This window comes from Canis lupus, chromosome 1 (assembly GCF_048164855.1).
Source record: "Canis lupus baileyi chromosome 1, mCanLup2.hap1, whole genome shotgun sequence".
NCBI lineage: Eukaryota > Metazoa > Chordata > Mammalia > Carnivora > Canidae > Canis > Canis lupus.
In genome coordinates, this window is record NC_132838.1 from 18279893 (window position 1) to 18306850 (window position 26958).

The 26958-nt window shown below is 49.5% G+C and overlaps 1 protein-coding gene across 6 annotated transcripts in view; it reads left to right on the forward strand.

The window, feature by feature from the left end:
- The window catches only part of ALPK2 (alpha kinase 2), a 115657-nt gene extending 89880 nt beyond the window's left edge, over nucleotides 1-25777 (forward strand). For 5 of the 6 annotated variants that reach the window (XM_072822321.1, XM_072822337.1, XM_072822327.1 and 2 more), the window contains 5 exons: nucleotides 1869-2143; nucleotides 3767-3855; nucleotides 6637-6854; nucleotides 11905-11953; nucleotides 25004-25777. In XM_072822321.1, coding sequence (XP_072678422.1) covers nucleotides 1869-2143; nucleotides 3767-3855; nucleotides 6637-6854; nucleotides 11905-11953; nucleotides 25004-25232 — 860 coding nt within the window. In that variant the 3' untranslated portion in view covers nucleotides 25233-25777. The remainder of the gene's footprint in view (nucleotides 1-1868; nucleotides 2144-3766; nucleotides 3856-6636; nucleotides 6855-11904; nucleotides 11954-25003) is intronic. The other variant, XM_072822363.1, reaches the window with a different exon arrangement.
- Nucleotides 25778-26958: the final 1181 nt, after the last annotated feature.

Below are 26958 nucleotides of genomic sequence, written 5' to 3' on the forward strand. Positions count from 1 at the left end.
TCTCAGGAGCTGGAGTGAGCCGGCCGCAGCCCCCTCTGCACGCCTGCCTCACCCTCACCCACGCGACCCCAGCTTTTATTTTTTTTTTTATTTTTTTATTTTTTGCGACCCCAGCTTTTAGTACCTCATAGGAGCTTTGGTCCTTTAGAGGAGATGTGAGGAAAACTGACAACTCGGTTGGTTTAGTGTCATAAAGAAATTTACCCCATGTGAGGGATTTTTAGATGAACAAAACACCTGAAATCCTTGTGAAGAAAAAGCAGTAAATGCAGTTATGATGGGGGAGCATCATAGATCATACACCAAGAAGCTGGGATCCTGACTTAGAAATGGTCTAACAAATACGCATCAAGGTGTTTTTCCAACACAACACATACGGGATCTTTGTAAACCTATTCAAATGTATTTACTATGCAGTGTACTTGTATAATTTTAGATTCTTTTTCCATGTCTGCCCCCATCTCCCCAGAAGTCTAAATATGCAAAAAAAGATGTCTTTCCTCCTTAGAGAAAAGAAAACAAAATGACTTTCAGAAGGCTTTCTCTGTTTCATCAGCTTCTTAGCATTGCTTGGCACTCACATTCCAGATACTTGCTATGACCCTGCTCATATTCAGGTTCACATAAACTCATTTTTCTAGGTTTTTACCAGTTAGGAATGAGACCCCAGTGGGGATGAGCTGCTGGCCACCTGGGGGGAAATGGTGCTGCAGGTGTAGCGCTGTGACTCCAACCAGAGGGCTTGGGTCTAGACCCAATGACCTCACCTATTCCCAGTATCAGACCCCCTATGACTGGGGGGTCCAGTCTCATGTCTCATGGGACTGGGGAGCCCATACTTCCCTCCCTGTCCCCTTGATCTTTCATGTGAAGAAACTTCAAACAACTTCTTTACCACCTTTCTTATTTGGAGGAGTCCCTCTCACTAAACATTTCATTAGCTGAGTTCTCCAGAGGACGAACAAATAATATTTTACAAGTTGGTCTCTAATTAAGAAACTAATAAAACCAAGCTTGTGGGAAAGCCCAAAATGAATGATGGTCCAAGTAAAACACAAGCTAGCCCAATTTAATGATAGCACACAGGGCTTTCAAAGAAAAGTCCTAAGATTTATTTTTCTCTCCCTTTCATTGTTTTATCTTTGCTAAGGAGCCAATTTTGTTGGAAATTATAGATAAGACTGTTAATTATACCCAATATAGTAATATACAAAAAATTTCCCTTCTTATTTCTAGGCATGTAGTCTGGAACAACTTTTGTGTTAAATTTGATGCATTTGTAAGCACTCAGTTCACAATTTTCTGTTAAGAATAATTGAGTTTTAGAAATTTGGGGGATTATGAAGAAAAACAGAATGGGGTAAATATAGCTCATATTTGTTGGGCTCTGGTGTGTCCATATAGAATACTTCTTATTTTCTTTAAGTGGTATTAGGGCCAAATTTTTAACATGAAATTACTCCTGTAACTAGAATTGAGAAGATTTGGGTTATATAAAAAGAATCCCTTCTTTGTTTTGTGATCCAATTTTAAAATTTAACTTAAAAAATACTTTTCTCCATAAATTAATTTTTTTCCTGGTTCTACTACTAAGGCTGAAACCTATGATACAATGATTTCCTTAAAATTTGCCTGGGAGGCGCCTGGGTGGCACAGTTGGTTGGGCGACCAGCTGTTGGTTTCAGCTTGGATCATGATCTCAGGGTCTTCAGATTGAGCCCCATGTCAGAACCTATGCTCAGCACAAAGCCCACTTGGGTTTCTCTCTCTCCCTCTCCTTCTGCCTTCTGCGTGGGGATGCCCGTTAGCCAAGGAGCAGCTGGGGGGTGGGGGGTATTCCATGGGGCTAAAGGTGAGCTGTGTTTTAGGATGTGAAGAGATTGAATTCAGCCAACTCATCTTCAGGGAAGACTTCCTCAGCGACAGCTACTTTGGGGACCACCTGCGCGGTCAGATCGCCACGGAGGAGCTGCATTTTGGAGAAGGGGTCCACCGCAAAGCCTTCCGCAGCAAAGTCATGCGGGGCCTCATGCCCGTCTTCCAGCCCGGCCACGCCTGTGTCCTCAAGGTGCACAACGCCGTTGCCTACGGGACCAGGAACAACGCTGAGCTCATCCAGAGGAACTACAGACTCGCCGCCCAGGTGGGGCCCCCTGCCCTAAAGAGTCACTGGGGGCGTGAGAGGGATGTGGGAGAGCCTGGGATGAAAGTCAGACTCAGAATTCTTGGGAGTGTCTCTCCCTTTGGGGTGCGGTTGTAAGGGAGCCCCTGATCAAGCCCCGAAAGCCGGGAACCCTGGCTAAGTTCTTGGGGGCAATTTCTTGCCCTCATGCCAGCCAGATGGGAGGGATTCAGCCTATGTCTGGAGGGCCCTCACCTGTTCTGACCTCGGCTGGGGTTACTTCCACTCTGAGGGAGCCCCGTGAGGTTCTTGAAGGTTTGGGACCACTTGGACACAGGATGTTATGGAAAGTGGAGATTCCAAGTTGCGTGGGATGCCAGGATTCCCACGCATTCCCAAGGCAGCAGCTTCTAGATTGGTTTGGTTTGGTTTATGGAGGGGGGTAGGATATATTCAGAAGGTTCAACATTTGTCCTTTTTCCTGCCTTTCTGAGTTTGGGTCAATGTCAGCCTATAAGCTATGATGGGAGATTGAGCCAAGACTCCAACTAAGTTCCCGCCTCCCTGTGCTATTGAGTCACAAGATCTTGAGGCAAGAAGGGAGCATGGGCTTCCCTCCCTGCCCCTCCTCCCACTTTGGCCCACGTATTTCACTCTTACCACCAGCACTCGCCAAGCTTTCAGGAGCGCTGGGTCTAGCTTTTTCACAAACAAGGTGCCCTCCTAAAACTGTTACCTGTAAAATGAATAAGTTATATTTTTAAAAAGATTTTATTTATTTGTTCATGAGAGACACGGAGAGAGAGAGAAGCAGAGAGACACAGGCAGAGGGAGAAGCAGGCTCCCCATAGGAAGTCCGATGAGGGACTCGATCCCGGGACTCCAGGATCATGCCCTGGGTAGAAGAAAGGCACTAAATCGCCGAGCCATCCAGGGATCCCCAATAAGTTAGAATTTGATGACTGTCCTGGGTGCTGTCAAGCACTAGCCATCTGCGATTGTCTCAGATGTACTGATGGCATGTGACACTTGGTGCCCATGAAGGCAGCCCGTCTTCTGAGTATAGCATTTTGCCAATTGTATTCCTTTCACCTCCAAATCAACCCTTCTTTTTTCTATTCTTTCACTGCATATTCTTCCCATTTCTAGTGCCATCTGGTCCAGCCGGAAAACCTCCCAACATCCAGACTCCCTCTTGGAAAGGCCCTGCAGAGGGGGAAGCAGAGTCCATTTTGCTTTCCATTAAGTCTTGTCGAGATGTTCACTACCCAAGGCTCTCATTACACCCTTGAAGAAGGACTTTAGATGGGAGAGCTCACAGCCCTGCAGGTCCCGAGCTTTACCTGGCATCCTGCCATGGGGCCAGTCCCTTTGCCCAGGATGAGTTTCAGCCATGCAGTTCTAGAACTTTTATAGTTCAGCACATCGGGCCCCAGAAACCTCTTGAGTTTTACCTGGATAGTTCCTTCGGGTCTCAGAGCTCCTCTGCAGGTAGATACCTCTAGGATGCAATAATTGTTGCTTCTGTACCTCCAACCAGGGGAATCCATTGGCTTGACCCACATCAGGAAATCTGATTAGCCTTCCCGGCAACTCTGAATTTCTTCTAATCACTTGTTTTTCCCATGTGTGTGGGTGATGTAGGAATGCTATGTCCAAAATACTGCCAGACACTATGCCAAGATCTATGCTGCTGAAGCACAGCCTCTGGAAGGCTTTGGAGAAGTGCCAGAGTAAGTGTGTTTATCCTCTCTTGTATCATCACCCCTGGTTTGCTGTGGACCTAGAGCACCTGGAGAGAGGAGAGGATGAGAAAGACCAATAGGACAAGTATTTCACCTGAGCTTTTTGGCTGAGAGTTATGAGAACACACACAGATGGCTCCTATCCTGTTCCTCACTAGGTTGCCAGAAGCTTACAGAGAGATACCTGATAAATATACTTTTTTAAAAAGATTTTATTTATTTATTTATTTATTTACTTACTTACTTATTTCTTATCTTACTTGAGAGACAGAGCGTGAGGGAGAGAGCATGAGCAGAGTGGGAGGGGCAGAGGGAGAAAGAGAAGCAGACTCCCCACTGAGTAGGGAGCCTAATATGGGACTTGATACCAGGACCCTGGGATCATGACCTGAGCCAAAGGCAGACACTTAACCAACTGAGTCACCCAGGAGTCCTTAATAAATATTCTTTAAATCAATGTATGGATGGACGGATGGTAAGAGGGATGGAAGGATGGGGAGATGGACGGATGGATGAATTCAATAAATGTATCGTATTAAATAGAAAAGAATTGGATAGAAAATGAATTGGATAAATGTATCGTGTTAAATAGAAGAGAAAGAGTGTCTACTTCGTGGATATTACATTATCCCAACAATAAGCAAGTACAAGAGAATACAAGAATATCACAAAACAATCACCCTATGATGAAAATAAAATACGATGCTGTGTCTAAGAAGAGTGACTTGGGTAGCAGCAGTGTAGGGACATGGTACCCACTTCCTGGAACCCCACAAAGACAAATAACATGGATTATTTTTATCTACTCATTGACTAAATATGTACTAACCCAAGCAGTTGTTTGGGTGTCTGCAGCTTGTGGTTGCTGGTCTGCTTATCTGGTTGAGATCGTATGTGTGTGTTCAAGTGGAAAAAGAAAGAGGTATGCCAGGGCACACTGGAAGTTTCAAACAAAACAGTCATTTGTGTATCAGTAGAAACTGGGAGAGGAAAGAAGGAAGGCGTTATTGCTTCCATGGACCCTGTCAGCTCACAAAGGGGGAAAAGTTCTCTCCCTGAGGTGGTGTGTTGGGCAGATCATATAGGAAGTCTAATGCTTTCTGCTCTATGACAAGAATTGCCTAGCAGACTTACTTAGTACACAGACATTTCTTGGCAAGTTCTAGATCAATTTACATAATGCAAAGAATATACACAATTGCCTTTCCGGTAAATCCACTAAGATGGCAATGTGGGGTGAGTTACTGTTTGTTATAGGAACTTGCGCGTTCTCTTTCTTCTCCAGCCTCCTTTCTCAGTCTCTGCCCCCTTCAGTTCTTCTCAAGGAAGAAGAGGGTCAACCGGGTGAGCCGTCCACATGGGCAGAATGGCAGCACCCTCAGGCGGGGTACACCCAAGTTTTGCGTGACACAACAATTTGGGGACTTTCTAAAGAGAACAACACAAAATTATGACTATAAAGATTGGTGCAGGGACTTGGAAAGGGCCTGTGTATGTGAGGGACACAGGGGCTAATTAGCATCATTGACACCGCCCCAAATATGCCGGTGGCCTCAAGATAGATTAGGACATTTTGATGTGTAAACACCTTTCCCTTCCTTACGGTGGAAGAATTTGTGAGCGCATGAATAACATGTGGAAGGAAAAGAAGTAGCTGGTGGAGCAGGAAGGAAACCAAGAGGAAATTTCTGGAAGCAGTAAGAAGGGATGTGATCCCTTGTCCACTGGAGACACCGTCACTGTTGTGCAGTGTGTTTCCTGGTCTTCCTGCCTCTGCCCCTGCACAGTCCCTTCCTCACAGAGCGACAGACTCTTCCATAACACAGGTGTGTGATCGTGGCACTCCTCTGTCCAAAACCCTCCAGTGGCTTTCTATCCAAATTGGTACAAAGGGCAGAGTTTCCAAATGGCCTTCCAAGACCCCACAAGGTCTGGCTTCCCGTTGCCTCCCTGTCCTCACCCACCCGCTCTTACCTCCCCTTTGCTAACTCTACTCCAGCCACACCGGCCCCTCCCTGTTCCTGGAGCACACCAAGGATGCTCCTGCCCTAGTGCCTTTTCCCTTTGTTGGTCCTTTTACTCAGAGCCATAGATACCCTCATGGGTCCCTATCTCCCTTCTACTGGTCCTGCTCAGACATTCTTGCTTAGCAAGGCCTTCTCTGACCGCCCTCAGTAAAATAGCAGCCCCTCCCTGCCCCCTGTGCTATGGAGCACCTTTCCACTGCTTTATTTTTTCACATAGCACATTGCACTCTACATTTACTTATTTATTGCCTGCCTCCCTCATTTTAATGTGAGATCCTTGAGAGCAGAGCCTCTGTTTTCTTCACTGTTTTCTGGAATAGCATCTGGAAGACTATCTGACATAGCAACTACTGAAAGACTATTTGCTGACTGAAAGGAAGGAAGGGAGGAAGGAAGGAAGGAAGGAAGGAAGGAAGGAAGGAAGGAAAGAAGGAAGGACATATGATGGGTGGATGAATGGCCAATGGGTCACGGGGATATGACTGTAATGAAAACATTCATTTCTACATGGCAATCAAACTCCATCCCAAGGAAGAGTTTCTGACCAACTCTAAGCCCAAATGAAAGACAGAAATATATCTTTTCACCTATGAACAATTGTTGTGGTCGAGGTCAGCCTGCGTCTAATGGAATCCGGGGATTTGTTCTGCAGCTCCCTGCTACCCCAAGTGAAGAAAGAATGCCCCTGGTCTCTATTTCCAGGTGAGAATGTGATGTGTGCCCATGCTGTCTTCCCTTCCAGGATAATTCCTATTTTTCTAATCCACCGACCTGAGAACAACATCCCTTATGCAACAGTGGAGGAGGAGCTGATTGGAGAATTTGTGAAGTATTCCATCAGGGATGGGAAGGAAATAAACTTCTTGAGAAGAGAATCAGAGGCTGGTCAGAAGTGTTGTACCTTCCAGCACTGGGTGTACCAGAAGACAAGTGGCTGCCTCCTGGTCACGGACATGCAGGGTGAGGAGAGCAGCCTGACCTGGGATCCAGGGATGCTGTGGGCCTGGAATGTTCCTAGGGATGTGGATGGGAGGAGAGGGAGAGATCTGCTGGATGCTCTTAAGCATCTTTATCAGCAGAAAGTGTTACCGATGTCTCATCAGAAACAAGGTCTGACAGAGGAGCCTGAAATGACCAGCCAGACAGAGTAATAAAGTACACTTTAATGACTCGCGCCAAGAATGCCTGCCTCTTACCGTAGGTAACTGAAGATTGGCTTTATTATTATATCCTCAACAGGTGCAATTCAGAAGTATCTAGAGAAATCTGGCTATACCAAACGATAAATGAAGATCTAATAATTCATTTGTCACAGGTGAAAGGGTCTTTCACAGTTGGATTTCAAGCTTCCCTGGCTAGTTTACAGCATTTTCAATTTATATACAAATTGATGGGAATGCGTTTCTCATATGAAGAGGGGATTTGATCATCAGGTTGCCCATAGAGGCTGCCCCGAGACAAGATGCAGTTTGGGGTTCCCTAAGACTATCTTCTGGTTCATTAATTTACTGGAAAGACTCACAAAACTCAGAAAATCCTTTACACTCATGGTTATGGTTTATTATAGTGAAAGGATACAGACTCAAATTAGCAAAAGGAAGAGGTTCATGGGGCAGAGCCAGGGGGAGTTCAGGTGGGAACTTCCAGTTGTCCTGTCACAGCGGAGTCACGCAGACAGCACCTACTTCTCCCAGCAATGATGCGTGGCAGCATGCGTGAAGAACTGCCTTCTAGAGAAGCTCACCCAAATCTTGGTGTCCAGAGTTTTTATTGGGGGTCTGTCACTTAGGCGTAACTGGCCATAAGATGGTCCTTCACCTCTAGCCTCTCCAGAGGTCAAGCTGGTACCCCACACCCAAGGCCCCAGGCAGATAAAGACACTCTTTATGGGCAGGTCACTCCAGGGCTTAGAAGTTACCTCTCAGGAGTTAGGCAAGGATTGACTCTATTTGATTAATCCTTTCCTGCCCACAAGTGTTCAGGTACAAATATTGGAGAGGGGATGCCAGGAAACACTGGTAGGTGAGAGAACTGTGACAGGCAGTGGGAAGGCAGGCAGTAGGGTACCTATAATGTGGGTTACTGGAGCTCCTGCCTGCTGGGGAAACTGGGAGCCTGTGAAGAGCACACTTCTCAGAATCATCCCACCCAAGGAGCGAGGGAGCAGGGGTATTGATGCACCAACTGCCTTCAGCTACCAGTGGGAGGCTATTCCTGGTGGGGGTGTTAGTTCCCCTGCACTTGCCACCTGCACACAGGTGAGCCAAGCTGAGCAAAGCAGGCTCCTGCGATCAGAGAAAGTTCTCAGGCAAGAAATGTTGGTAGCACAGTGAGGTGGAGCCTGTGTGCACGGAAGCGGTTAGGGTGAGGGCAGTGGGCGGGGCGCCAGTAGTTTCTACCACAAGGGTTTTCCTTTTCCTCTTCCTTTCCAAATAATCATACTGTGAAGAAAAATCTGAACTGTAACTGTATGCCTGCTGTGTGTCAGACCTTGTCACATATGAGGATCTCCAGCTCTGTCTCCGGCCTGGTGGTGAAGGGCTAGCCTGCCTCCAGGTTCTGTTCCCACGGCTTCCTAGCTGTTAGCCTTGGGCAAATTACTTCCCTCTCCGTGCCTCAGTACTTTACGCGTGGGGTTCTCGTGAGGGTTACACAGGTGGGGAAAGCATTTAGCACAGAACTGTCACATTATAAGTGCTCCCCAATTCTTTTAACTTTTTATTTTGAAATACACATAGACACAAGGAGTTGCAAAAGTGTTTGGAGAGACCCGCCCTCCCTTTTGTATGTATTCATTTTTTTCCCTGTAATTCTTGTTTGGTCTTCACGATGACCCTACAAGGAAGCCATTAGGATCCATTTTACAGATGAGAAAACAGAGGCTCAGGGACAGTGCTTTAATGGCCTTCTGTCACTCAGCTGATAGGCAGAGGGGTCTAAGACTCTACCCTGTGGTTTCCAACTCCCAAACCCAAGCTCTTTCCACCAAACCACAAATTCACCAATTTGCAAGAGATTTCCAAGTGTCTGATGAAGCTAAATCTTCCAGTGAGGACCTTCGTGAGGGTGCGGTGTTACAGTCTTGCCGTTTGGGACAGTCTGCATATTGAAGGCAGCCATATCTGCTCACTTTCCAAAGAGAAGCCACTGCCACACGCACGCACGCGCACTTGGACACACACACAAGGTCTTAACACACAGTCATCTGTTCTAATTAGACTCCGGCTGTGTAAATCTGGATTCCCTCCTCCATCTATTCTTCTTCAGAATTAATTTTGCAATAAGTATAGTTCTTAGATAGAAAAGCAACACCCCGGAGCTTCGTGCACAGCTAATTTCGCTTCCAGGCACTTGTAAACAAGCCTAGTGGAATGTTACATCTCTCGGTAAATGCTCTGTGCTGTTTAATATCTTGGCACGGTGTACCATGCTAGGGAAAATCTCTTCATTGTCATTACCGATGTGTAGAAGATGGCACATTCTTCTCTAAAGAACCTCTACATTTTATAATTTTATGGAGACACTAGAATTAGGATGAAAAAATCAAGCCAACCCAAACTCAACGGTTACCTTCTCAGACTCTTGAAAGCCATCACCTCTCTCATTGCATCTGCTTGTTGATGGGATCGTGGTGGGTTCTGCAAGCCTAGGGGTGAAAGCCTCTCCTGTGATTTGGCCCTGAGATCTGCCCACTGCTGAGGCCACTAGGGTTGTAAGAAGCCGTCACGCCAAAGACCCAAGAACTCAAGCTCTGGAGAGCAAGTTCCAGAGGCTGCTGCGTCCTTCCTTCCTTCCTTTTATGGGAAACGACTTGTAGATGACTGTTATCCCCCAACTCCACTTCACTGCAGCACACTGGAATTCAAATTATTATCCTATAGAGACTTGGTTGAACTGCTGGCAAATTACTAAACCGAGACAGAGAAATTTCCTTTTCAAAATTGCATCCTATTTTTCTAAACCGTAAGTGATAGCTGATGATTGTGAGAGGCAGGAAAAGCAATTCCCAGGGTCAAAGACCTTTTGCCAAATGACTTTTTAAAGCTGAACTAAAAATGCAGCTCAGAGCTGTGGTTTTTAAATACAAGTTTCCACAAAAAAACAAGATGTCCAAAGAGGGCTTTTACAATTTGGGGCCTTTTTATTTTTATTTTTTTAAAGCACAGTCCTTGTAATAAAGGCTCCATGAAGCCTTTCTGCATATGTTCTAGTTGTTAGCAGCTTTGCAAGAATGAGATGAATTAGTTGCCCACTGTGAACGAGGCTTTTAAAACGCTCACTGGCTCACCCAAAGTGCCGGGTCTGATTTAGCTCACAGGTGCACTGCAGAAAAGCAGGGCTCGTTGCTTCTGTCTGACTAACCAGCCTGAATAGCAACATGGCCTGGATTTTTGCTGTGCTCCAGGCAGATGCTGCTGAATCAGAGCATTAACCCGTTAGGGTTCCTTTCCCCGGCCTCCGAAAACAGTGCTCGGAAGAGCAGAGACCCTTGGATGGAGCTAGGTTGCCATCACATCTAACCTCAGTTGGCTTTGGAGAGGATGCTGGTTCCTTCATCCACAGCCTAGACTGGTTTCTGTGCTGTGACCCCCTCCATGAGCGGGGCATCTGCCGGCCATGGGGAGCACAGCAACCCAGGCCTGGGTAGGACAAGAGTTAGGAGCTGGAGAGGAAGAGGCAAGCCTGACGGGCCAGCGGGGTAGCACGGGGGGAGCATGTGGATCCCATGCTCTGCCACAGAAGGCCTGTCACTGGATTGCACGAGTGAGCCTGAGGCAGAGGAGGCCGCCTGAGTTGGAGCCGGTACCCATAGCCACCACCCTGGAGAGACAGGAGCTGAACTGGGCTGTGGTCTGGCAAGGAGGGTCTGGAAAGGCCAGAAGCCATCCACACTCAGGGCGTCGGAAAGGTCTGTCTTCCTCCAAATCTGGAAGAGGCTGAGGATGCACAGGGAGATGGGGACAGGCTGAGAGCATGGCTCTCCTCTACCGCCCCAGGGGCTGGCAACTCTTGCCCTTCCCCGCCCTGCAAGACAGAAGGATCTCCCCTTTTCTGTGTATCCCTGGGTTCTTCAGTCGCTCCCCAGACCTGCTCCTGCCGGAGAAGCAGAAGCGAAAAGACTTCCATGTGCTTGGGATTCGTTCTGGGGCACTACGGCTCTTTGCTGAACCAGAGCTCGGAGCTCGGGTGGCTGTTTGGTTGTTCGCTGTTGGTGGCCACCCGCCACGATGGCATAATGGGTAGAGGTCAAGGTGGGTGTCAAAGGGTTAGACCATGGGGGCCATGTGTCAGCATCTTCAGGCCAGTGGTTAAAAGTCGACACGTAACTCGGGAGTGTTTCCCTTAGGCCTAAAGCCAACCCAGGAAATCTTCCATCCTCAATTGGGAAACCAACTCTAGGGAGATGGGAAATCACGTATCTGGAGTGTGGCTTTGAACTGAACAAATGCCATGTCGAACATTCTCGCTGCTGACCTCTCCCACCCCAGCCCCTGGCCAGGCCCGCGCCCGCACCACCGGTCTTGGTGTAGGGACTTCCACACTCAGTGATGAAGTGGAGTAGACCGAAGCCCCAGTCGGAGCATTTCTAGGCAGAGAGCTGGTGGGACGAGCGACAAACCTGAGTGGTTCGTAGAGCTAGTGGCCTTCCTCCTCCAGCAGAGAGGGCGGCCAGACAGACAGAGGACGTCGTTTCTGAGCTACAAAGGGCTGGGGGCATCTGGGGCATCAGGCTCCACCGCTGGTGCCCATAAGACACAACTCCCCTAGACCTCCGTCAGAGGCCGGCCGGCCCCCATTATCACCCCACCGAGCTGGATGTACGTCTGAAAGGCTGTGGGTGCCCATAGAGAGAGGCCTCTGCTGGTGAAAGCAGGGAGGGAAGGGTGCTGATGTAGGAAAGGAAGCAAGGTGGGGCTGGCACTACCCCTTCCCCGAGAATAGATGGCCAGAGCCTCCCCAGGAGCTTTCCCGGTAACACAAATCCCATCTCTGCTCTCTCTTCCTATAGGCGTAGGAATGAAGTTAACGGACGTTGGCATAGCAACACTGGCTAAAGGGTGAGTAGAAAAACCCCCCAGCACAGATCGTTCCATCCTGAGCTTCCAAACACCTGCTGTGAAGCTGATGCGGGGGGGGGGGGGGGGGGGGGGGGGGGGGGGGGGGGAGGGGGCGGGGAGTAGATTTCTTGTCCTAACCACGGATGACAAATGTTCTTGGGACGAATTCAATTCACTTTTCTGACTTATATAAAATATTTATGGACTTCGTTCCCCCAGGGAAACACATTTGTTTCCTAACTTTGAAACAAACAAGGACTCTGGAAACACATTTCAAGATTAATCACTAACAGGAGGGCCATGGAGGGTGGGGGGCAATGCCAGCATCATTGGAATTTCTTCTAATTATGAACATTCCATTTTTCTGCCTTTCACATCTTCACTATTAGAAGCTTCTAATTTTTTTTTTTTTTTTGGCATTTGAGTGTCCTGAATTCAATTTGCACATTTTCAATGTTCCCCCCACCCCCCTCCAACATTCCACCTTATCCCAAAAAGTCCTTTGGGCGGTTCCCACATTTCCCTGGAGGTGGTTCAAGGCGCGAACGGCTAGGGAGGAGCTGGGGTGAGCTCCCTTGGGATGTGATGGCTGTTTTCCCACGTTGGTGTCGGGTATTGCTTTGTGCCAGGTGGGCGCTGCCTGGGCGGCCCTGTAACATCTTACTGACTTATCTCTTGAACAACTGTGGCTTCTCTCTTCTTTGCTGGAACCACCACTGAGGAGAAAGCAGGCAATCTGTGGTTCTTGGTGAGCATGAAGTTCTGCGTTGGAGCTGCCACTGCATTTGCCCACTGCCGTTCCCGTGTACTAAGACGGTCTGTTATGAGGACGAAGCGAGGGAGAGATGAGTTTTAGAAGGGATGGATGGCTTCTGTTTTGCTATTGTTCAGGTGTAGGGAGGCCAATGCTTTTCTGGATCGAAGAGGAGACAATAGCCACTGAGAAGGGTTTGTTGCTCATGGTTCCCAAGAGGGCCAGGCCGTGGGGTCCACGTAGAGAAGCACCACGTAGGTCATTGCGGGGGCAGAGGAGTGTGGGGAAATGCGAGCAACAACTTATATTTGGTTTTCAAGGGAAGGAATGGGTGAGGCAGGGAGAGCCAGCTTGGAATTGGCTAGTTTGGAAAATGGCAGCAGGCTCTGGGGTGGAGAGGCTGCCCTCGTGGTCTGGCCCTGGTGCATCAGGGCAGGTGTGAGACCCCAGGAGAGGAGGTGGTGGGAACTGGCTTTGGACTGGTTAGTGTGCATATGAAGGCCAGTCATTTGCCATCTCCAGGACCTGGCTAGCCCTGGGAAGGGCGCTCTCTCCAGGGTGAGCAAGACCCAAGATGTCAAAGCATCAGAAATACAGAAAACAAAAGTCGGGATGGATACAGCTTTCTGTCCTATGACTGCTGAGGACTTATCCGTGGGAGCTTTCTGGTGGTTTCAGACCACGGGCATCAGAGCTCTGCTTCCAACAGGTATACCCATTCCCACGTTAGCAAAGCAGCATGAGAGAAACGCAGGGGGGATATGAAAGAAGTAGAAAAGGGGCTTTGTGACCTCCAGATCGTTGACTGTGATTCAGAGTTCTCACAGACTCTGCAGCGCTTCTGGTTTGGGTTTCGAAGTAAGATGCAGCTTGGATAGTTTCCTTCTCAAAAGCGGCTCAGCATAATGCAGTTTTGTGTTGGGATTCTCTCCGCGCTCCGTCGGCGGTGCTGATGGGAGCCCCCTAAGTCAGATGAGCCCAGAAGTTTGGTTGTGGCCTTGGGCTTGTAAAGAGAGCACGTCAGGAGGGGCACGATGTGGTGGGGAGAACGGGCTGTAGAGGGAGACTTGGGTTCAAACTTTGCTTGTGCCCTTCACTTCTTCCTCTTCTTTTTTAAAAAATTTATTTATTTATTCTTGAGAGGGACACACAGAGAGGCAGAGACACAGGCAGAGGGAAAAGCAGGCTCCCCACAGGGAACCTGATGTGGGACTTGATCCCAGGACCCCCGGGGTCACACCCTGGGCCAAAGGCAGACGCTCAACCACTGAGCCACCCCTCGTGCCTTTACTTCGGACTCTCCCGGGGCAGCCTGGCCTCTTGCGTTACAGGCACTAGTGTGGCCCGTGAGGTGGGTGAGGGTGCATCCCGGTGTGTGCAGGACGGTGCCATTTCATGCCTGCTGTCCTGGCCTCCGTCTAGTTAGTCATTTGTCCTGCACAATGTTCTCCACTTAGGAAATAAATTATATGGTGCTGCTCTTTATGAAGGGATTTCTCTGGACCTCAGAAACATTTCCCCAGTAAGGCAGATTCCCATGTTCTCCATGGTTCAGAGCAAATTCAGCATCAAGCCTACCTGCTTTGAATGCTGGGTTCTCATCTTACCAGCTATGGGGTCATGCGACTTCAAAAAACTTTTTTTTAATGATTTTATTTATTTATTTGAGAGAGAGAGAGAGTGGAGCGAGCATGTGAGCAAAGGGAGGAGCACAGGAGGAGGGAGGGGGCCAAGCCGACTCCCTGCGCAGCACAGAGCCCAACACGGGGCTCCATCCCACAGCCTGAGATCATGAGCCGAGCAGGTGCCAAAAAGTGGAAGCCTAATGACTGGGCCACCCAGGCGCCCCTGGTCACATGGCTTTACGTTCTGGAAGCCACTTATCCACAGAATGGGGACACAGAGGGCTGTCTTGAGGATCCCCCCTGCCCCGTTAATCTGCCTCCAGGCCCTGAAGCTCAGTATGCACGCGGTAATAAATATCGGTTTCCTTTCCTCCTCTTGCCTCAGCCTGACACCAGACTGGGCAAAATTCATACCATTCTTCAGAACAACTTTCTACCAAAACAAAACAGAAACCTGCCCAAGAAGCTTCAAAAACTAAGACAAATGTAAGAGCATGATTATTTAAGATATCTTTTAAGAACATCTTAACAGTTTCCGGGAACTCACTGCACATTTTTTCTCCTAATTTGAAAAGAAATCCAATCCCTTGGTTTTGTTCTCAGCTTTAATGTAACTTGTCTGGCCTGGGACAGCTGCCCAAGACCCATTAGAAGAGCAGATGGCTGGAGCCCAGTGCAAAATGTTGTCTATAAAGTGTTACTTACGGCTTTTCCTCCCCAGCAGTGGTCAGAGAGGAGGAGATGGGGAGAGAAGGGAGTTCTGAAGCATCTGAGAGTTTTGGAAAGGATATTAGATCATCTTGTCCATTGTTTTTACTTATTTATTTATTTATTTATTTACTTATTTATTTATGTCCATTGTTTTTAAAAAGCTTTTCCTTAAACTTTTCCCAAGTCACAATTTTCCCCCCAAAGAAGCATTTCTTAGAAGCTCAGTTTAAAAAGGTGCTAGAAGGGAGAACCCTGGATTGGAAAGTAAGGAGTGGTTGAGAGAGCCCTTCGGAGGCCCCTGGGAACCCTCTGCTCTGGATTGAGAACCAACAACCATGTGCAGCCTTCTTTCCAAGTGAGGAGCAAGAGTTGACGAGAAATGGCCATGCCGCCTGCAGGCAGGCGCTGTGTGAAAGAAGGCACCCCTGAGCCAAGGGCAGAGCCTCCATGTCCGGAGCTGAGAATCAGCTGAAGAGACTCTCCAGTGAAAGCCAGAGCTGCCACATGGAGCTCAAAAGGGGAGAGCCTGAGAAAGGGTTCTGGTTCAAGGGCAGCTCGAAGACGGGGCTGAGAGAGTCCAGGTGGGGAGGATCGTAGGCGGGGGAGAGAAGACTGGGGAGCACTGTAGATGCCAGAGGGCTTCAGGAGAGCAGGAGAGAGGATTGATGGCCAAGCGTCCATTACGCACTGTCTCTTAACTCTTAGCAAGCATCCCAGGGGGGCTTAGTTCATCTGCTGGAGAGGGAGGAGCCTGGGGAAGGGGCACCATCCTAAAAAGCAATGTTCCATGTAGGCAGCATTACACACGGTCTTTTAACCACATTAGAAAGAACACAAGGCATGGATGATGGGAAAAGCACTGGAGGCCAATCTGACTTACTTTACTACTGCTACTAAACAGGGCTCCTGGCTGGCTCAGTGTGAAAGGCATGTGACTCTTGATCTTGGGGTTGTGAGTTCAAGACCCACCTTGGGCATAGAGATTACTGAAAAAAACCCAAACATTTAAAAAAAATAATAAACACTGCATTGCATTGTTTAAACCAGCAAGAAAAAGATCTCCCAGATTTAGGGCCCGCCTTTTCCGGTCAGCAGTGGTCAGGATCTTTTGCAGGAAGAGAAGCTATTGTGTCACCGAAAGAAAATATTCCCCTTTTGTCTCAACCTGCTCCATATAACTGGCTGCTGACATTCCAGTAAGTGCAACCTGTCCCGTCCTCTTGTTTAGTGAAGGCAGAGGGTATGTTACTATGTTGAGGGCAGTTATTTACAATCTCATGAAATAAAATAGGGGCTGTCAGGACTTACTTGTTTTGATGCAACTTTGCCTGCAAGTGCCCGTGGAACTTTCTCCAGAATAGACCACATACTGGGTCACAAATCAGGCCTCAATGGATACCTAAAGATTGGGATTGTCCCCTGCATATTTTCAGACCACAATACTTTTGAAACTAGAACTAAATCACAAGAAGAAATTTGAAAAGAAACTCAAATGTAAATGATCCTTAAAGCAGAAGTATGTCGGGATCCCTGGGTGGCGCAGCGATTTGGCGCCTGCCTTTGGCCCAGGGCAGGATCCTGGAGACCGGGATCGAATCCCACATCGGGCTCCCGGTGCATGGAGCCTGCTTCTCCCTCTGCCTATGTCTCTGCCTCTCTCTCTCTCTCTCTGTGTGACTATCATAAATAAATAAAAATTAAAAAAAAAATTCAAAAAAAAAAAAAAAGCAGAAGTATGTCATATTTCTCCTGGGAGCCAGAAATAGGAATAGGTCTGGAAACACATCACCTGTACCTCGGTACCCATAATCTTTCAGCAGTGGTGAGTGCAAAAACTTCAAGTCACGAAGCATGGCAAATAGCACTGTTACAACTTCTAGCAACCCATTTTCTAGGCAGACCCAAGATACTGACGGGACAGCTGAATATTTTTCCAATTTGAAATTGCTTGGCCATTTAGAGTTCTTTGAAGGGGGAAAAAGGAGAAATGCCTACTTCTATAACTGGAGATTTAGCAATTTAACGTCACCAAACCAAAACCGGTGTAAACCCATGCGTGCAGGGGAGCAGAGGGGCAGGTGTCGCAGTAGGTCCTGCAAACACAGGCCCCTCCCCAGCCAGCAGTGGAGTTTCTGGGGAGATGGCGTGATTGTGATTAGCCACCAGAGGGCACCAGAGCCAATACGTTTTCCCTTTATAGTCTCAACAAAAAACCAAAAAAACAAAACAAAACAAAAAAAAACCCAAACCAAAAACAAACAAAAAAAAACCCCTACATTTTATGTTGCTGGATTAAAGTAAAATAAAGAAGAGCCCTGAGCAGATTTCTTCACAGTCCGTAAGCACTGGACCAAAGCAGGTGTCATACGAATAGTCCCAAAGGACAGTCCTCAGGGTGGCCATCGGCCAGCATCACGTTTCTACACTCAAAAGAAAGAAGAAGCCGTGAGATGCATGGCGATGTCCAAGGTCCCTGACACGGAAACCAAATCCAGGAGACCCTGGACAGAATGCCAAAGGGCCTGCTCCATGCAGAAGGGCAAAGGTGAGGCGATAGCGACCCAAATGTCAAGGCAGGAGCCTGGTAAGGACGAGCGCCCCGAGAAAGAGGCTCTGCTGGTGTGTGTCCAGCTCGCATCCTACCAGCCATGAAAAGAGGAGAGATTGAAATAGACTCTCACATGCAGGCAAGCCGAGCTCCAGAAGATGGGCTGCCCTCGCTGCCGAGATCAGCCCACCCTGGGGCCTGTGTGCCCACGGGCGGTCACGAGTCGGAGACCCCGCTGTGCCCCAAGAGAGGCCAAGGCTTGTGGAGACAAAGAAGGATTTGTATTCAAGATACACAGTCCTACAACAGGCTTGGGTGCACATGTGTGTGCGTGTTCTGTGTGTGTGCGTGTGTGTGTGTGTGTGTGCATGGTGACTCCAGGCGGACTCCTTAATGCATGAATCTGCCAGGAGGGGAAGAAACAAAGGGACCTGGGCACAGAATTTCCTGACATCCTGTAAGTGCTTCTCGCAGCAGAACCCACACTTTCTAGCCGACTTGCCACTGCAGGCTTCGGAGGCCCCTCTCTGAGGCCTAAGGGACCAGAGGAAGACACTTTACCCCCTAAGCTGTCGGCTTTCTCCCACTGGCCCCACTGGCATCTGCCCTGGAAGGCAGCCTGCATCCCATTTTAATCTGATCGAGCCATTACGCGGAGAGCGGGCTGGCCAGGGGCTGCTGTGCTTGGCCACTCTTGGCCACCGAGGAGGTCTGGAGGCCCATGAAGGGAGCATTTACCTTTTTCATAATTTTGGCAAGGCCGGCTGGCGCCACCAGCACTGTTCTCTGGCATGTGGTCAGAGTCCCCTGGGCCCACGCGTCAGCAAGGACATACCCCCTCCACCGAGTGGGAAAAGCACGGCAGTCTCCTGGGCTGTGCCCAAAAGGTTTGCAAAGGACACTTTGTCCAAGTGACTACAGTTGGAGCCGTGTTCTCCCCATTGCTCGGCGCTACCCCCGGCCCAGCGCCCCCGGGACCTGAGGGACCCACAGCCAGGCTCCTTGTCATTTGTCGTCCAGCTTCATAGATGAAAGAACATCTGGAGAGATTGCCGGGTTCTAGACGGGCCCCTTCAGGACAGCCTGGGAGGCAGGAGGAGGGAAATGCACGATGAGGGGGACGGGGCGCCCAGAGCACAGGCGGGATGAGGGCCAGAACCATCCAGAAAGAAGGTATCCGTGCCTTGAGGAAGGTCCAAGCAAAGTGCAGTGGAGCCAGGTTAGAGGGATGGAAGAGGGGACGCGCCACAGAGATGCCACAGACTCGACAGGTGCGTCAATAGAAGACAAGAAAACGTCTGGAAGAAGCTAGAAGGTAGCTCCTCCCTCTGCAGCTAAAATTCAGGAGGGGGGCAGCCTTGGGAATCACACGGCTGGGCTCTGGCTCTCGGACTGCCTGTTTTAGGGTCTCCAGGCTCCCCTCCTCGGCCCTCTGTGTCCTGACTTCAGTGTATGTTCCAGATATTACGGAGAGGACTGCGCGCTTCTGGCATATGTGGGGATGGGCCACATGGCCTCAAGAGTGGGGACAGTCGTAGATGCTTGGTGCTCCCTCTAGAATGGCCTTGCCAGCAGAACCAGAGAACCGGACTCGTGGGCTGCTTTTGCCCTCCTCTTTTTATGATTCTGCCTTTTTTTTTTTTTTTTTTTTTTTCCAGCCTGGGCGGATGTCAGGGAAGAAGGTGCCAGGGCCGGTTTCCATGGAGGCTTCTGGGCTACTGCTCAGGCTGGGGCCTGAGGGAGGAGCCGGGGGTGGCGGGGACACAGCCGGACAGGGGGTGGGCTGTTGGCCAAGGGAAGTTCCTGGGACATGGAGCCCTGGAGCAGCTGGGTGACCGTGATCCGTCTTACCCGGGGGTGGTGTGGGAGAGGGACAGCATGGTCTGGGGTGAGGTGGTGGCGGCTGGACCAGGGTCCCAGGGCCCTTGCAGGGGTTGGGGGCGGGGAGGAGAGCTCTCCAAAGGGAGGAGGATCAGCTCGCAGACAGCCTCAGAGTACAACTCATCCAGAAAAGGCAGTTTTGATTACCTCGCGGCATCCCCACCCCAAGAGCTCGGTGGACTCTCACAGAGGCATCTTTCAGAAGGATTGTGTGAAAACCAGATTCCTGTTGCCAAATAACCTTGGGGAACCCTGGGTCAGAGAAGTGCAGGAGATTTCCTTAGGGTGGGCCGTCATTAGGTGTTTAAAGAGCCGGTGGGTGATTCCAAGGCCCAAGGGGGAGGGAGAGAGATCGTAGAGCCTTGATCGCGGTTCTTAAAACCACAGGATGATTTTTCGTTCAAAGCATCTTGTGGGATTCTTGCTCCTTGGAACATATTTTGGGAAATGCTGACCCACAAGGACAATCACATAGCGCGGCTCCTGAAGCCTCCCGCAAATGTCCTCTGGCCTCATCCCTCCTCAGAACGTTGTCTGAACCTTTGCCTGTGCCGGGCCCTCTGCCCCATGAACCCTAAGCCATCCGTCCTGTGAGTCCTCCTCAGGACCCACCACGTGCTGGGAAAAGCCCCATCTCTCAGGATCCTCATTAGCTATTTATCACAGCAAAATGCAATTATTTGTTAATGTGTCTGTCTTTCCTACAAGATGGGCAGCTTCCCGAAAAGGGCCACGCGCCTTATTGATCCTTTGGGGTCCCCCTGGCATGTCTGCCCTCTAGCTGTGCCCAGTGAATAAACAAAGGAAGAAATGGAGGGTATTGATGGAACTGCAGGAATTACCAGGTGGTTCAAGTGGGGGGCTTCCCCGGCCCCTCCTTTAGTACATGTAGGCATGAATCTGTTCTATCTGTTCATAAATCCAGCCCTGGCTTTATTGTACACACTCCTCCCAAAACTAGAGGTTTATTCCAATTCCTCACCCCCAACCTCAACCTGAATTCTGTGTCCCTATAAATTAAAAGTTTCTTCAGAAGGGATATCAAACTGACATTTCTGTTATAAATAGCCTCTGGCTTGCTTCTAAAAAGATTACCCGAAGTATGGGGATCCCCTACTGCTTTTTCTTGCCCTATGAAGTTTTCTTTAACGGGTCCCTTGTGAAGCCAGACAGAAACCTTAATTTGCTCACCACAGCCAGATCTGGAAGTTCCTGCTGCTTGGCTCTACCCGCTTCCCCTCCCAGGTGTGTTTGGAAGCCACACACGGCACAGGGAAGCCGTGATGAGCCGAGAGAGGAGCCGGCCGTGCCATCAGCTGGCGGTTTCTGTATGAGTCTGATTATGAGGATGAGAGAAAAAGAGGAATCGTTTTTTAGCAAAAAATCAGCCTAGCAAGGCTGCCAGCACATAGTGAGTGCTGAATAAATCTGTGCTGAGTCGGGGCAGGATTGTGAAATAGAGCGCTTCCTAGCTCCTCCAGAAACAGGCTTCAGGATGCCGTACGACATAAATTTCATGAACAAATGATATGCCTGTGTTCCGATTTAAATATAAAAATGTCTCCAAGGTCAGTAAGGATGACTTGAGGTCATCACACTTTAGTTCATCTCCTGGCTCCTCCAGGTGGGATTCCTGGACCAGTGGCCTCAGCATCCCCCACCCACCCCAGAGCTCCATGGAGATGCAGGCTCTCAGACCCCACCCCGGACCTACTGAGCCCAAACCATTGTTTGAACAAGATCCCTGGGTAATTTGCATGCACCACTCTCATCTGAGGGGAAAGATATTCAAGAAAAGATCCCATTGGCTGATGTCCAGTGGAATGAATTTATGGTTCTACTTCTGGAACAAACTAGTGGCTTGAAACAACACAGATATATTCTCTCACATTCTGGAAGGCCAGAAACCCAAGGTTCAGGTAGGTGTCAGCAGAGTAGTTTCCTTCTGGAGAACCAGGAGAGAGAATGTGCCCCATGCCTCTCTCCAGGCTTCCCAAGGTCATTCCCAGCCTGTCATCATGTGATCTTTCTCCCTGTGTATCAGTATCTTTTCTCCCCTTCTTGCACAGACACCAGTAATATTGGGTTAAGGACCTACTCTACTCCAGCTTCACCTCATTTTAATTACATCTATAAGACATCGACACTATTTCCAAATAAGGATATGTTCTGAGGTTCCAGGAAGGATATGCCTCTTGGAAGGGACACCGTTCGCCCTAGTACATCCGTCTAACAAACACAACAGAGATGAGTGCAGTGGGGATAATGCTGGTGAGATGTCAGGCTCCTTGAGATTCACCGTCTACTCCTGATGGTGGCAGATGGCACAATGGCATGCCAGGTGGACCACAGGCAGTGTGTTGCCCATTGCTTGATGTTCCAGGAGAGCTTTGTGTCCTTGGAAACATTCTGGGTTAATTGATCGAGAAATACAAAGGATGTTGCCCTCTTTTCCTTTAAGGCATCAGCTATGGCTGTGAGTCTGAGAAAATAAGAAATCATGACAGAAACCCAGCATCCCTGACTGAGACCAAAACCAAACTGAGAAAGGAGAAGGATATTTTTTTTAAGATTTCATTTATTTATTTTGAGAGAGAGCATACACAAGAGGAGAGGGGGAGAGAGAGAATCTGAAGCAGACTCTGTACTGAGTGGGGAGGGGGGCCCAACGTGGGGCTGGAGCTCATGACCATGAGATCCCAACCTGAGCCTAAACCAAGAGTCGGACACTAAACCAACTGAGCCACCCAGGTGCCCCAGAGAAAGATTTTTAATTCTGTAGATGCTAGGTAGCCAGAAAAGTTCTACAGGTAAGGGACGGAAGTTCGTTATTATGTGACATGCTAAGCTGAGAGTCCAAAATTAGACCCAGAGAGAAAGAGAAGTTCAGAAATGCGATCTGGGGACCCTCTGGGCCAAGGTGAAGCAGCTCTGAGGATGGAGCTGGTTCCATTTGTTTCCTTGACCTTTGCTGAGGAGCCTCCTCTGGACAGGTCTGTCAGGACTCAGGTAGTGTCCTGGGAGAGATCACAGTCTGTGCAGAGATGTGAGGCATTCCCTGAATTCTGAGAAGCAGATGTAGTTTCCTAAAGATGCAGGGAAGAGGTTGGAGATATTTCTTCTCGTGGTGAAGACAGGGTTAGGGAAGGCTTCACAGAAATGCCCTCGAGCTGGGGGCTGAGAGAGGGGCTCTTAGGTCAAGCAAAGCAGCCATCCTTCTAGGGCCTCAGCAAGCCCACGGCCATCCATAGTAAAAATCAGCCCAATCTGAGTCCCTGCTGCCCTACTCTGGCTTTCCATGAGGACTCTAAAGAAGGAGGGACATAGAGGAAAAGAAGGGACCAGATTTTGGAAAGAGGCTTGAGCTCTCAGAGGCTAGTCAAGAGGGCAGACCCTGCTGGGCTGCGCAAAAGTCCTGCCCCTTTGTCTACACTCGGCCTATTCCATTCCAGAGCTTGGGTACCACTATATAAGGGCTCACTTGTTACCTGGCATCGCATACTCGGCCACCAGGCAGGGCTTACAAAGTGACTCTCAAATTTTCTGAGAGGTCCCAGTGTGAATTAGTGATTTTCCTCTGCAGAGACTGGATGTTGTCTGAATGTTTAGAAGCCTCCAGGCAGCCTGAGACACGTGACCAGGACGTGTTTCCAGGGCCTTTAGACAGGGAGGCTGCCCCTGCCCGTGACCTTCCTAGTTTGCATGAGGAGCGAGGCCTCCCTCCAGCAGAAGGATGGGGTTGGGCTTTCCATCAGGTCTGACAAACTCAGGCCCAGGGGGCCTTGCATCCTGGCTGCATCCTGCTGGGAAGCACTCGGGGACCAGAGAGATGCAGTGGGGCTGACATTTCAGCCTTTCTCTAGTGTCCTACAGAAGATAGAGATGTAAAGATGATGCGGCTGGCAGTGGGATTTTTTTCTACGCTGCTGGATTCAACTCCTGTCTCGAGCTGACTTTTTCTTCAATGAGGGAGCTTGGCTTTTAGAAACCGAGTCATTTTTCACAAGCAAATGGCCTGTGGGCTCCCGGGGGTAGAGCGTTCCCTCGCAGGGAAGAGGAGGAGGGAGCAGGGGGGATTTGTAACAAACTTGTCCAGATAGAGCTGCTGCCTGATGCTCTGGCCCCAGAGATGAAAGGAACCTTTAACTCCCTTAACTGCTCCCCTAGCAGCTTTAAGTCCTTTAACTCCCCTAACAGAGCTGATTTCATAGGGAAAAGCACACAGTCCTGGTCCCCGTTCATTCCAGGTTCGTTCATCTTTGTGGTTTCTACCAGCAAATGGAAGAGGCCGGACTTCTCGTTGGTCCTATTAATCAGACGTGGCCAGAGCTCTCTCTCACCCAGCAGGGCCAGTTTCATGGGCTTGCTAACTGTGTGGTGCGACGGGACCTGCACTCCAAAGGGCCCTGGGCTTCATTGAATGAATGCATGCTCCACTGTTGTCTCAAAAGTCTTCATAATTTTTGAACAAGGAACCCTTGGTTTCATTTTGTACAGGACCCTACAAATTGTGCCGGCCCCATTCTGTGTGCCGGGCTCACCCCCGCTCCCCCATTTATACCTCCCTCATTCTCCCTCACCCTTCAGTCTTGGCTTCAATATCCCTTCCACGGGATGGGATGTTATAATATTGATCATTTAATAACTTGGCCAATGTTCATTGAGTCTGTACTGCATGTCATGCACTGAGCTAGGTGGTCTATGTGGATTTTCTCATTTCATCCTCACAACAACCCATCAAACAGCTTTCTTGATGGGTGGGGAGATTGAGGGCCTTGTCCCCTCAAGGAGGACACTAACCTTCTATGATCGGGATGAGAAAAAACAGTCATTTAGAGTTTGAGTATTCAGTGTCCCCACCCAAAGGAGCAACCCCTCGGACTACTCCGAAGCAGGTCAGCATAGCCCCTTCTAGAGCCCACCAGTGACAAAGGCCCAGATTCTTCTCCTGCTGGGGAGCAGAGGGGGTGGTGACACAGGACCAAGATCTTCTCTAGAAGAAGACTCAGGGGGCTGCATCCTCACTTGGCTCTTGTACTAACTTGCTTTGTTTTCTGGGCTGCTGCCAGAGTCTCTGGGCCTACATTCCTCTAACTATGAATTGAAAGGTCTAACCTAAATAATTTCTTCCAGCCCCAGAGAGTTGTAGAATCTTTTATTCAGAACTTCTGGGTGGGATGGGATCGCTCTCAGACCACCGAGAGATCTAATTTTTTATTAAGATGGTCCAGCACTAGTCCCCATGATTAAACATAAAAGGGCAATGATATTTTGTTTTATTGGAACCATAAGCATCTAGAACACTTGTGTAATCGCAGGCAGTTGGCCCGTCCTGTGCATGCCAGTGGGTCTTTGCCTTTGCTTAGTCCCACAGGGTTTGTTTTTCCTGTCAATAGCTGTGGCAAACATTGGGCCGTTCCTGCCTAGAGTGGGAATCAATATATTTTCCATGTACCATTAGTGTCCCCGTTAAAACTGGTGAAGTGTCCTGTTTTTAAAAAAAGTATGTGTCCTTCTACCCAAACTCGCAGGTACAAAGGATTTAAAGGCAACTGTTCTATGACCTTCATCGATCAGTTTAAAGCACTACACCAGTGTAACAAGTATTGTAAAATGCTGGGGCTGAAATCCCTTCAAAACAACAGCCAGAAACAGAAGAAGCCGGGTGTCAGCAAAAGCAAAACTCAGCCAAACTCCACAACCACAAAGAAGTTGGCGTCCGGGACCCCAGCAGAGAAGAGAAGCTCGCATCCCCTGTGAACCAAGGGCCGCCGGCTAGCAGCACAGTCTTGTGGGCGGAAATCTGGAAACACCCAAGAAGAGGACACTAGCCTGCCCAGCGGTGTGACAATCCGACAATCCGATTTCCAGCTGCTTCCAAACCCATCACCTGCTGTCTTCCCTGAAATGACTTGGGGGGCAGGACTCGTGACCAGACGTCTGGAGAGACAGAGTCGGCTGTCACTCCCGAAAGACAGTCCATCTTTGTGCCCAGCTTTACCGACTTCGCGTTGTCTATGTGTGTGTTTTTGCACGTGGCTGTGTTGTCCAGGACTCAGTGCTGAGCAGGGTCTGTCCAGGGCCCAGGCCCTCCCCGCCCCCCGTCCCTAACCTGGGCACTCCCAGCCGCATCCAGCTGCTGTATCAACAGAAAACATGAATTCCTCCGCTGGGTCAGGTCGTCACGCTAGTGCTGAGTGTGCCCCTTGCTGCCACAGGCGGCCTCTAAGACATAAGGCCATTTCCTTCGTTATCACACATGTGGCTACAGCTCTCTGTTTAATTAAATTCACATTTAAACAAAATGGGTGAGATGAGTAGATTGGCACAGACGCTTGCTCTTTGGCATCTGTGCCCCAGGTCACGTTCCCCCAGGTTCAGTAACGTGGTAATACCCTCCTCGTCCTCCGTTTACTGGAGCAGGACATAGGTGCATCCGTGTTTCCTCCCCGCTCCTGCATCACGGCTTCGCTCTGGGGAGCCAGGCCTGAGCCCACCGGGTAGCACCAGGGGATGGTGCACAGCCTGGGGCGCGCACCCCAGCTCATGGGGGCCCCACGTCCCACAGGGTCTCCTTCCCTGCCAGTGGGGATCCCACCCGGCTGTAGGGCAGAAGGGCCTACCAGTTGACACCAGGCAAGAAGAAATGACAGAAAGACAGCTCAGGGATGGGATTGTGCACCCCAAGCTGAGAATGTCTGCCCCCCGCACCCCGATTGGTTGCACAGGTTGTCGAATTAACAGATTATTTTTGAGAGCAGTTTTGGGCTTACAGAAAAACGAGTGGCAAGTAGAGGGTCCCCGTAGGCTCCCTCTCCCCCACTCCCTTGTTTGGCCCTATTACTCTCATCATGCATCAGTGGGCCACGTTTACCACGCTTGAGGAGCAAGTGTAATACGTTGTGATTAACTGAAGTCCAGGGTTTACATTAGGGCTCACTCTTCCGGCTGTACACTCCCTGGGTCCTGGCACACACGGAAGGACGTCCATCTACTGCTGCAGCGTCATGCAGAGCGGCTCCTCCGCCCTCCCGACCGCCTGTGCCCCACCGATTCATCTTCCCTCCGCCCCCCACCCCAATCTCCAGTAGCCACTGGTCTTTTAGGGTCCCTGTAGTTTCACTTTTTCCAGAATGTTGTAGACAGTAGTTGGAATCCAGAGCACGCAGCCTTCTTAGATGGTTGTTTTTGAAGATGATTTTATCTCCTCCCTGACCCTGCCGTTGGGTCACCTCTAAGCTGCGTGACCAACGCTGCTCAAACAAGTGCACACGGGTCACCCGGGATCTTGTGAAAATGCAGGTTCTCACTCAATACGTGTGGGGTGGGGCCTAAGACTCTGCATTTCTAGCACACTCCCAGGGGCTCTCCACCCTGGCCAGGGACCCCACTCAGAGAGGGTGTCTACACCACAGGGCCCCAAAATGTTGAGGGGAGCACTGGACCTCCTAGAATTCCAACCACAGTCCCCTGGAGGAGCACCAGC